We start from the raw sequence: 12,540 nt of genomic DNA on the forward strand, positions 1-12,540 counted from the left end.
TGTGCTTTTATTCCATAGTTGTGTTATACATTTTTTTCTTCAAACCCCAGGTCAGGCTCTGATGAGGTGTTAGGTTTGACTGTTACTTTGTAGAAACAGGCTCTACTGAGAAAAGTAGGATAAGCAAAGAGCATGGTATTCTTCAGGCTAAGGTCAGCTTGTGGTATTCTGAGCTGGAGTTGTTGGTCACATGGTTTGAAAATTTTGATTTTTCAGTGTGCCAGAATCAAAAGCTTCACGCTGTATCCAGCCAGGAGGGGAAAACAAGACTCTGATGAGAAATGATTCTGAAAGATCAAATACATCAGCAAAAGATTACTATATAAACCAATCAAGATATCTGCCTGGTAAGGTTAAAAGCCAATACATATGGAAAATACAGTCTACATACAATACATTTAAGCTTTAGATTTCTTACAGGATAATTTTATTTTTCTTAACCAAACTAAAGTTTTATGTTTTGGAATAAATGCCTTTCCCAGAAGATATCACAATTGATGCAGCAATTCCTAGCTATATAAACATGGCAGGATCTCAACACTGCTTGTATACTATAAAAGTTCACAGGCCCTCTTATGACCTGTAACATAAAAAATCCTCAGTAATATAAATCTAACATCTCTTGGATTACTTGGAACATATCCTGATTAACCTATAAGCAGGTGTATGTGAGGACTAAACAACTATGTACATATTTTTCATTAGGACTGTAGTGATAGGACTAGGAGTAATAGATTCAAATGGAACGAGGAGAAATTTAGAAAAGATATACAGAAGAAATTCTTTACTGTGAGAGTTGTGAGGCACTGGACAGATTGTCCAGAGGACCTGTGGATGCCCCATCCCTGGCAGTGTTCAAGGCCAGGTTTTATGGAACATTGAGCAACCTGATCTAGTGGAAGGTGTCCCTGCCCATGGCAGGGCAATTGGAGCAACATGATCTTTAAGGTCTTTTCCAACCCAAACCATTCTATGAGTTTATATAGTGCATATTTACCAATTTTGCATTGTCAGGATGTTTGGGGTTTTCTGAACATACAAGTTCTGATAAACACAGTCCCCTTCCTTGTACAAAATGCTTAGAAATATCCATCTACTGGCACTGATAGGAATTCACACACTCACTTGCTTTCTCAAGGCAGTCATCTTTCTTTAGAAATAGATATCTTAGTCTAAATCTGGGTGATTTTGTCAGGAAAATAATATTATATTATTTAATTACTGGGAATGAGAATGGAAAGGAGAAAGCAAAAAGAATGTTTCCTTTAGTTAGTATTCTGAATATATTCTACAATCAAATTATTTTCTTGGTGTCTTCGTATCTTTTGTTATTACTGTGGTGGTTTGTACAATTACAGTAATCATGCCATGACTTCTGTAATCCAGGTTTGAGAATTTAGGTGGCTCACAGAGGAATTCCCCATTGTCAGGCAAGTTGTTTTGATACAACATATGATTAATTTGTCAGGAACTCATTAGGGCAGTGATGACTTCTGAATATGAAATAAATTCTAGAATGTTAAATAGGATGCTCAGAGAATCAACAGTTTAAGTCCAAAAGAAAAAGAAAAATATAAAGAGCAAGGAACTTCCCCATCTAAAGGTAACACAAATGGAAGAGTCATCTGTATTTCTTATCTTTTGTTAAGCACAATTCTAATGTATTCATGGTTTTCAATGAGAAAGGCATAGATGTAAAAAATAAGTAATTTCAACATTTATGGGAATAATAGGTCCAAGGGACATAGTTGTTATTATTTATCCATTTTACTTTAGCTCTGCAACCACTAGATCTGGGAGCTGCTTTCATGTGTTGCAATCCCATTAACTCTCATAATGCTTGTAACGTCACAAGAACCTTTGTCCTATTTTTTTTACTTAACCCTCTAATAAATAGTTTATTTTCAGCCTTGGGAACCCCAGTTTTTGATAGGTATTTTTAATTTGTGTGTTCCTTTTTTGACAGATAAAAATATCAATTATGAGTTCATGGTCTTACAGAAACCAAGTACCTATACTGAAAAGTCTTTTAAAAGGTCTCTTGAAAGCATAAAGAGAATCGTTCTTAAATTAGTGTGACTGATTTTCATGGTTCAGTTTAAAAATCTAATCAATGGACATCATTAATTTACATTAATGTGTTTTGCATTATAAGACAAATGATTCAGTGTTGGTTTTCTGTTCTAGAAATGTCATTTATTGATTAAGTTTGAAATTTAGTATTTATAACATTTTCTGTCATTTGTTTTCTAAGGTGTAAATCCAAAGAACGTCTCTTTAGCAGCAGTTAATAAAGGATCACATGGAACCTGGAACAACCAATTGTTTGCTAAATCACTGGCAAATGCTGGGGGAGGGTTGACTTACAGCAGAAATACTACAGGTAAAAGTGTAATTGAAAATGGTCACATTATACCTCCTCATACTTTAATTAATTTAGTTAAGACCATCCAGTTTAACTTCTGCAGTTAGTTTAACTTCTGCAATTAGGTTCTAGACTCTTTCTTTTCCTCTTCTTTTAGTGAAAGACTCTTAAAAAACCAACTTTTTCATACGTGATATGATGTATTTTGCTTTCAGAACATTAAGCAGATATAGAGCAGCCCCTATTTATAAAGTTCTGTCAAGATAAATTTTGTATATAATCCACTGAGACCATTATTTTACTGTATTCAAGCAAGTAGTTTGGCCTCATTACTGCCTGCTCCCTATGCCATGGAATACTATCAAACAGCAATCTCACCCATGAAAACAAAAGAGTGGGTGGTGTGCTCATGTGATAAAAGGGCTGCCTAATATTTCAGACATGTCTTTTGTCAATTTACTGGCCTTGTCCTAAATCCTTTGCTGCAAGAAAAGTCCCCTTATTTTCAGGAAGGAACTTCCAGTGAGACTTATGTTTTGTGAAGAACACTATTACCAGCATTCTGTAGAGTGAAGTCCAACACTAGAAAACATTTTATGTAAGATTTCACTGAGGAAAGCATCAGAATCTGGACTGAAATGTCTTCTCACCCCCAAGCCCTATACCTCAGGAACACTGTCCCTGTTGTGAGAGGTTACCTGGTTAACAACTCTGCAGCCATTGTCCAGCTGGCATGAGTCACTCTCCAAATACTTTAGTGCCAATAAACCACCCAGCTTTACATGCTTGTACAGCAAGAACTTCAGAAGGTTTGTTTACATGCAGATGCTGCACCCCTTTTTAATAGAACTTTGGTAGCCATTCTGCAGTGTCAACAAACCTCATTTTTCCCTCTGAAAGTCAGGCAAGCTGAAGTTTTTCATTTGAATTAATGTGCAAGATTTTAGAAAGTGGAAAAACAACAGCACCTACCAGAGGGTTGTTTTTTTTTTTTTTGTGGAATAGGTTTTTTGTATCATCTAATATATCTTTTTTGTTTTCTGAGAGTATCCATGTGCCTCAGAAGTAAATTATTTATAAATAATCTTGCAAGGGAATCAGGCACAGAAAAGCAAATAGCTGCTTCCAAAAGTTTTCATCAATTGGCTAGACATCTACCTACTGAACTGCAGTGAAGATAAAATTTGGATGAATGCTAATGGTAGAAATCCTGCATTTGTCTTACTACTAAGAATTTAAAGAAAATAAACACTAAAACTGATGGGTTTTTGTTTGAAAATACTTGGTATTATTTCCATCAGTATCTTAAATTGCATGTGATGTTGGATATACTGGGAAGACGGCAACATTTAAGACACACATGAAACACATGGAATCAAGATAGATGGATCACAGTAATACATGTAAACTATATCTCTTCTCTTTTCATACTCACAGTCTGAAAGTCAACACTGCTGTGTTTAAATAACTATGTACAGTTTATTTAAGTGGGCTTTTTTTTAAATCAGCCACAACATTGCTCTAAGGCAAAATAAGAGCAAATAGTTCCAAATGCTTTATTTATGAAGGATTGTAGGTTTGTGATCAGTCAACTTTGAAGATATGACCAAGTCTTTAAAATTGTAAATGGAATGTAATTGCATTGTTGGTAAATCTTATTGCTAGTACATAATTAGAATGGACCTTGTAAAGTAACCTTTTGGAGTAACATTTTCTGCTTTAGAAAACAAGGATAAGACATTATAGTTACTAATGTGTCAGATCTTATTCTTCCTTGTTTTTTTCCTTCCTCGTTTCTTTTACATCACCTAAATTGCTTCTTCATACCCTTCTTCTGAAGTTCTGTTCTTCTATCTTTTTCTTCCTTTAATTTTCTTGTCTATAGATGAGAACTTAATTACACCTATTGAAAAGCTGTCATGCAAAGAAAGATTGAATGAAAAATTAGAAGATCCAAAAGGTAATTTATAGCAATTATAGCATGGTTTGTTGTACATTTCCTATTTATGTTTTACAGTTTCTTGTAAAAAAATTGCACTGATAATGCAGCTTCCTGATGATTGTATACTCTCATTTTCAGTTGCAATCTGTTTTGTCAAACTTTGCTTTCATCATTACGGCAATGTGGTGGTTTTGCAATATGAGGCTTTTATAAAAGTGATGTAAAGGCTTCTTCTGGATTCTTCTTCTTCTTACTGTGCTTTAAAAGGCAGTGAAAATTTTATTACCCTAATCATAACCCACATCAGGTCACTGGATAACGGTGAGGAAGTGATCCTAATGTAGCACATGTGTGTCACCTCAGGGATGGCTTGTTCCTCTCAGCACTCAGGACTTGCACCTTTTTGTGCATTTGGATTCTCTGCTCATTACACTGATCTTACCATGCTGTGCTTGCACAGGTTTTAGTGGAGTTACCTTAGACTAAAAGGAAGGAAACTCGGGATTTCAGGCTGCCTAGTTTCTGCCTTATAGTTCCACTGCTCTGAAATTATCACAGAAATATGGGAGTGTTTGTGTGAAGAGGAACATTATGGGATTGCCCAAAGACCAAAGATTTAGGAGACAGAAAAACTGGCAGAGCAGATACTGTGTTCTACTGTAACTACCACTGAAGCTGTGATGAATATGCTCACACATGATAAAGGTCAAAATAAACTTAATACTACTGAACAGAGAGCCTTACCACTAGAGAAAAGCATTTCACTCTGGACATTGTGCCAGCACAGTCTTAACATTGTCCCAAGTGATGACAGACATGAAGATGGTCAGGGATTTTCTTGGATCAGGGAGTAAGTATTGTAACAGATCACTCTTCCACTGGACACTAATTCCAGTGCTAATTTTGTGTGTACATGCACAATGCTTCCTAGCTTCCAAAAGAGGATGATTATGTCAGCCTTCCCAGGGTAGTGCTCGTTTAAAGAAAGATATGGACTAAAACTAGGCATAAACAGAATTATAACCAGGGTTAAAGAGAGAGGATAATTGGGTCTGACTTTTATAGCAGTACTTTAACTGTGGGAACTGTCAAAGTCAACTTCAAATGGTGTACCACTTTGCACAAGAGATGTTCTATTATTTTCAATCGATTTAGGCCAAACGTGTTGAGCACAAGAATAATACTGAGCACTAGTTAAATCAGCTTCCAGTAAAGCAGGTAGATGTGAACAAAAGGTAAGATCCTACATTTCTCTGCAACTCAGTGCAAACCCTTCTATATGGTGTTAAGTTTAGTGGAAGTACTAATGAAGTATTCGTCCTGCTCTTTGTCTTTATTCCTGCTGAATTTCTGTCTGCTAGTGCTGAAAAGTGCTAATATACAAAGCAAAGAATGAATTCAACGAAGGAATGTTTGTTTTTCAAGAGACGAGCGCTAGGGAGTTTTTAAAGAACTCTCATACTTGGTACTCTTGTAGTACTGCAAATATAATTTGAAGCGAGTATAAAAAGTAGGCGGAGTTTTCTGAATGCAGATGAAAATTCTAAAATACTGTAATGTCAACAGGAAATCCTGGCTTTGTAAGTAGTGGTGCTTACAACCCAATGGGACTATACACCTCTTCCTTCCATAAAAAAGAAGTTGGATCAGCTGGACAACGGATACAGCTAGCACCTCTTGGTGCACCTGTAGCGGGTAAGAAATATTCTTTTACTACTCATATCCAATACAAAGAGAAATGTTCATTTTCCATGCTTCCTAAGGGATGTGTTAGCCCGTGGTTTTCCTCAAGTTTTGTAAATAAAATTGTAGGGCATAAATTCTTTATACAAGTGAACTGCATGTAGGTGCCTAGAGACTGTCCTCATAGTTAAACTACTGCTACTAATATTTGTTACATAAAAGAGAAAATAATTACAAAAGGTGCAAAAAAGATTTGGGCCATTTGTTAAACTACTGTTCATTAGTGTTGATGGGCTAAGCAGAATTGAAAAAACATGTAACTCCACAAATCTATATTAAAGGATCATGTTTTTAACATTTGTTAAAAACAATGTGAAATCTCTTCTGAATGTAACTGTTACCTTGGATCCTCTGCAGTGTTGGTGACATTCTGAGCACGTTCTTCATTGTCATGTTTCTGATGCAGAGAAGATGAACAGCAGTGCTCAGGATGCAGGAGAAACTGGTTTGCAAGTGAAGATTTAGAGCTGTTGTCCACACCCAGCAGCCCACTTCTCTGGTTACTTCAGAGGAAATAGCAAGGCCCTAAACCAATGGTGAATTGTTTAACCAAAGGGTCCATGGCAGACCAATCCCATACAATTCTGCTTAATAATGTTGTCTTTTTGCTGACATGCTCCTTTGAGTTACCTCTTCTCCTTAAGAACTTGCAAGTGGCTTCAGAAGACTGGAGGAGGAGGGAAGGAAGGAGATGGCACACACACATACACACACATATATATATATAACTACAAACTATGCTTAGATGTATGCATATTCTGTGTCTGACTTGATCAGAAACCCACCAAGAAAGGCTGGAGCTGCACTTCTTTATCTTATTGATCCACTGCTGAAACAAAACTGCAAGAGTTGATTTCTCAAAATGCATGGGTCAGGAGGTTCACAGGAGGACAAAATCTGCAATTCTCTCAAGATTGCTGTGAATAGTGAAGAAAAAAAATGACATGTGGTGTTCCAAAGGAAATAAAATTTACTGTTATCTGTAATTAGTAATGGAATATGTGTAGTAGAAGTCAGAAGGGCTGGCAGATGGAGGTCAGTTAAGATACTCTTCCATGTCCTGGAGAAGAACAAGAGTCCTATCACTTAAACCACTCATGTTTAGCTTAAAGTTTTCAGAGTTGTATGGGAAGAGAGATAAGTAGAAAGCAAATGGCAGGTTTCATCTCCTAGATGTCAGTATTTGAACATTAATTTTGGTGACCCTTTGCTTTATGTTACCCAAATGTAGCAAGTTATGCTCTCAATTGTTTTTTGCTCTTTTAATTTTTCAGTTAAATTTTTTATCCCATAATTTAAATAATTTAATATAGTGTACAAGATCCATTTTTCTGAGGAAAATACCATGAAAAGTGGCCTTTATTGCCAAGATAGTATAGACTGGAATCATACTGCTGATGAAAGATAGGGAATGGCAGCCTACTGTAAAAAGAAAATGTTTTCAAAGAGGTGGAGACCTGACCCCAAATTTCAGCTCCCTTTTTAAATGTCTTGATCCTCACCTGTTTCTTAACAGGTTCAATCCACTGCTGGAAAATGCAGCCTAAACTAGGTGGTTTTCTCTAAGAAGCAGAATGATACCACCTAGGCACCAAAACCCTCATTCAAATTAAATGTTAAATTTTGTTTTAAAGAGTAACAGTACATAATAAGACTAAAATACAAAAGTAGGAATGGAAGGGGTGGGAACTACCTTAGTAATGCTAAGGAAACAAGGATAAGGTGTAGCAGGAGTCTGGTTAAAAGGGATCCTGGCTGGCTGATTTTAACGACTTGGGAAAATGGTTGAATTGGTCAAGAACATGAAGAAATGTCAGCCCCTGCAGCAGGGCAATTGCTCTAATCACATAAAACTCGAGGAAGTAGCCACTACCTGAAATGTCAAAAGGGGAAATCTGAATAGGAAGGCCAGGAATACAGCAGTGTGCTACTGCTAGTGCCTGTGATCAGGTGAGTGCCAATATTAAGAGAGAAAGAAAGCCTTCAAACTTGGAATAAATCCTATGAAATCAATGGAGAAATGGGAAATGGAGCAAAGAAGACTTGCCACCAAGTACACCAGGAGTTCTGAGCTAAGCAAGAGGGGAATAAAAGGCATAAAATCTCAAAAGGAACATGAGGGCCTCCAGAAGCTGTCCTACAAGCTAGGCTGTTTCAATCTTAATCAGTTTATCGATATTATAATGACAGTATTTTTAAATATTTGAGATAGAAGAGAGAATACTGTCATACTGTCACAGTTTTGTAATAGGAGATACGGAGTTGAAGGTATGTGCATCAGTTTTTCCTGCTGAATTTAATTCTCAGTGTTTTCTTGAGGGATTGCTGCAAAACAACTGTTTAGTAGGTGAGAATAATACACACAAACCATTGGAAAAAATAATCTTATCTGAAAACAAGCACAGACAGCATGGTCTTAGGCGCGTGGTGTGATTCTTGGGGTTGTCCTGTGTGGGGCCAGGAGCTGGGCTCTATAATCCTAGTGGGTCCCTTCCAACTCAGGATGTTTTATGTCATATAGGAGATCAAAGCATCCTGCTACATTAGCATCCTTGAGGACCGTAAGTCCTCTGTCAGCTCTCATTCTTTTCTCTGTAGAGGAGTAAAATACCTTTTTAGTCATAATTAATTCTGAGTTCTTATTCCTTTCAGATTACTCCTGGAAAAACAAAGCTGCTCGTCCTCCATTACCAGGTCCTACTTTCAATGCAAAAAACATGAGTGTCTTTACTCGCCCCACAACAATTCAGCGAGTACATGGGAGAACAGACTGGGTGGCCAAATATGGAGGAAACAGATAGAAAACAGCATCCTGTGTGGATATTACATGCTCTGTGTTCAGTTCTCCTGATCTTGAGAACCTAAAAAGCCTATTTGCTCCAGCTTCTCCTAAGACTATGCAACAGTAAAGAAGGAAAGAAGACTTTGTGTTCTATTATTTGTATAGTACATATAACACCATGGAAAATACTGGCTGTAAAGTAGGGTTTAATGAAGTCTTGTACAACACATATTGCCAAAACTGAGACGTAGATTTCACATGATGTTTTCTATAGAAAGATCTCCTCCTACTCTTTGGAACAACTAGGGTTAGGGTTGTTCATCCAGTGCAACATCTGCTGATGGGATGTGCTTGAAGCACACAAGCAGCACAAAGAAGGGCTGAAGCAGAGCAGCACCAGGCTTCCAGGTGTTAGGCTGGTTCCTCAGCTTTTCCATCTGGCTTTGTGAAGATTCAGGATTTCAAGGATTTCAGAACTCACTTGTAACTAAGAGTTACTCAGGGTCTGTAAGGTATAAATATTCATGTAGCAATGAGGACTGAAACCCTTGTAGTAGGACAGAGGCAATCCACTCATAGATACACAAGGAAGGCCTAGAAATCTAGCTGACAGAGGGCTGTTGAATGATAAAGCAATATTGGAAAATAGCTAAACAAGTACTGAATACTACTTACCAAGCTTACCAATACTATTTACCAAGTGAAGCCTAACAATCAGATTCTGCTGTTTTAATTAACTTATTGCCATTTTTGGTCAAAGATCTGCAGAGATTTATCTCTGTCCTGTCAAGGGAGTGTCACAGTGATCTTTTAAAGAGCCTAAATGACTGCAGTCATTTTAAGGGTGAATTAGCCAAAAATGCCTAAATTATCACTAAATTCATGTTCCTACATGTCTTTACTGGGTGATCAGACTAAACTACAGAGTTTGAATAGGCTGCATGAGGAAGACTGTTGGTCTGTTCTTCAAAGACATTGCTTTCTGTTTTAGATCTTAAAAGCCAACTTAGGTACCTGAAAGCACAGACAAAACTTTAATAATTCAGTATGTCACTGTTTATATGTTCATTCAGTACTTTCCCCAGCTTTTATGCTAACTTTTATAATAATATTGCCCAAAGGACTTTGCAATATAGAGTGATTTTTTTATTAGGATCTTGAGCTGGGCTACTTCTGTTAATAACTACATTTAGAATAAATGCTTTAGACTTTATAGTAACATTAAACTTGCCCTTTTAAAGTAAAAACTGAGTATGCTCTTTAAAGATGTAAACTTGTTAATGATGACTTCAAGCATTTTTTTGAAAATAAATTTATTTGTATGGCTTTTATAAATGGATATTAAAATTTAAACTCCTTTTGTTGACCCAATGTGTCATAATATATGGCTTATGTTAACTTCCTGGAAAGCAATTTAATCTAAAACAGGTGTACCAAAAAGTCAAATATTTTATTAGGAAAATTGCACCTACAGAAAATGCTGCTTTTTTTTAATACTGTCAGAGCTATGCAAGGATAGGGCTGTCTGGTTAGTAATGCATTAGCAAGTTTAATTCAATTGCCACTGGTCTAGGATTAAGTATTTGCCATTCCCTTAGTACTAAGAGATGTCCCTGTGCTACTTAAATGCATCTTAATTTAACTGCAGCACATACCTGTAACTTGTTATGGCAATGAAGGACACCCTCAGACAGTTTGTAACAGCCATAAAAGCTATTATTTTATAATTAAGAAACAAAATTAATTACTCTTCTCTCATACAAGATGCCAATGACAGTTAAAAATCACAGCCTGCTGAGGAATTAACTTATAATGTGCTGATAGCTCACATGTCTGAGTCAGTCACCTTAGAGCAGAAAAATAAACAGCTACTGTTTATGGCACTAAGTATGGTTAGAAGAAACATGCTGTCCTTGTCGCATGCTAATGAACCTTGAAAGGGCTTTGACATAACCAGATCAGTCTTTTCCACAAGCAAAGCATGACAAGTGTTGAAGAATTCTTTTTGCAAGCAGCAAGAAAAGGCTAACAGGCTTTGTACAGTCATTTAACTCTGGTTCATTGGTACACACTGGACTGCTAGTGCAGAAATGCTTCAAAATATAATTATATGCTAATAAAATTTCAAAGGGATAAAAAGTATGTAAGGCTAAAACTTTTCTCTTGTCCCTTTGTATTACTGCTCTTTATCCTGAGCATGAGCATTCTACCACAAGTCCTAAATGACTTCTACCAGCAGTTCTCAATTCCACCTATTGCTTTCCAAAGCTAAGGAAACAGCAGCAAGGGTTCACATTTTGATCTAAAAGTATAAAAGCTTGCCAGTCCAGTTTTTTTGTTTCTTTTGTCTTTATTCTGGTAAAGACAAGTGCAATTCAAATTCACAAGTTACCTTGAGACCAGATTAGAATAATGAAACTGCTGGGTCATGGCTGTTCTCAGTTTATTGCAGGAGATGCATTTATGTTTGCATCCTACTCCTATGGAAGAAAACTGCTTCAGCAGCAATATGAAGAGGCAAAAAGCCCACCCATAAAGCAGTTTAGGGAGAAATGTCTTAAATGCTAATGTCTGGCTTAGTAACTTTTTCAGATTAGAATATGGGGACACCTGCCTACCAGTGCTGGGTCCTGGGCTGGAATTAGGCACTTCAAAGGGTGACATGTTAACAAACCACCTGCTGTCCTGCACACCCCTTATTTCTGTGCAGGGAGGTAGGAAAGAAATGTAAATACAGGTGAACCTGAAGCTGAACTCTGCAGGATGACAAATAAGGGCTCTAAGAAGATGCTCTGATCACAGCTCTCCATGCAGATCTGTCTGTGCTCAAGCCAGCTCTGACCCAAGCTGGCTGGGACCAGGCTGCTGAGACTCTTGCTGGAGCTGCACCCATTCCTGGTCATGTTCCTGCAGATCTGGAACCCTGTCTGACTGACCTGGCATCCTGGCTTGACCTCAGCCCTGCCTCATCCCTGTGACTTGCCTGGCAAACCACCTCCCTGCTGGCAGAGCCTGGCTGTGGCCACTGGCCCAGCTCTGCGTCTCCTGCAAACGCAGCACAAGGTCACTGCCCTGCCTGTTCTGCTGCAACAAGGGAGGAGGGAAGAAAAACCACAGGATGTGACCCTCCTGCCAAGGCACTACTCTGATACTCAGAGAATTCTGAGCAAGCCCAGAGTCTCACCAATCTAACGGACCAGCCCCTCTTCTTTCCATCCCTCTCAGTACCAGGCACCAAAGAAAAGGCTGAGGAAATCGAAACTCAGGATCTGTGCAAAAAGGGACCTAAGTTAAACGTGACCAGAAAAGGGATACATAACCATGCATGTGTATCTTCCAGGATATTTCTCTATGGAATGTTTATATTTAGAATGATTTCAGGCATTAAGAGAATCAACTGAGGACAAAGACTGATCAAATAAGCCCTTCAGTCTCTAAACAAACTTTCATACAGTACTTTATTAATCTAAAATAGATTATCCCCTCAGAGAAAAAAAAGAACACAAAAAAAACCAAACAAACAAAAAAAAGCAAAAAAAAAACAACAAAAAAAACCCCAAAAAAAACAAAAAAAACCCAAACAAACCCACAACCAAAAAAACCCCAAAAACCCAAACCCAAACTAAAAAACTTCAATATAATACTTTGTCTGAATATGTGGTCTGCATGCTTTTGTGCTCTCCACCTCTCTCTCAGTACAGATTTTTA

At 37.4% G+C, this 12,540-nt stretch overlaps 1 protein-coding gene across 7 annotated transcripts in view; it reads left to right on the plus strand.

Moving 5' to 3' along the window:
- Positions 1-10,198, plus strand: part of MAK (male germ cell associated kinase) — a 29,881-nt gene extending 19,683 nt beyond the window's left edge. For 5 of the 7 annotated variants that reach the window (XM_064424880.1, XM_064424909.1, XM_064424915.1 and 2 more), the window contains 5 exons: positions 217-347; positions 2,255-2,383; positions 4,251-4,325; positions 5,874-6,002; positions 8,703-10,198. In XM_064424880.1, the coding sequence (XP_064280950.1) occupies positions 217-347; positions 2,255-2,383; positions 4,251-4,325; positions 5,874-6,002; positions 8,703-8,851 (613 nt within the window). In that variant the 3' untranslated portion in view covers positions 8,852-10,198. Of the gene's footprint in view, positions 1-216; positions 348-2,254; positions 2,384-4,250; positions 4,326-5,873; positions 6,003-6,407; positions 7,037-8,702 lie in introns of those variants that run through there. The other 2 variants (XM_064424935.1, XM_064424925.1) reach the window with 2 other exon arrangements.
- The last annotated feature ends 2,342 nt before the right edge of the window (positions 10,199-12,540 follow it).

The sequence above is a fragment of the Passer domesticus genome, chromosome 1 (assembly GCF_036417665.1).
Source record: "Passer domesticus isolate bPasDom1 chromosome 1, bPasDom1.hap1, whole genome shotgun sequence".
Classification (NCBI taxonomy): Eukaryota; Metazoa; Chordata; class Aves; order Passeriformes; family Passeridae; genus Passer; species Passer domesticus.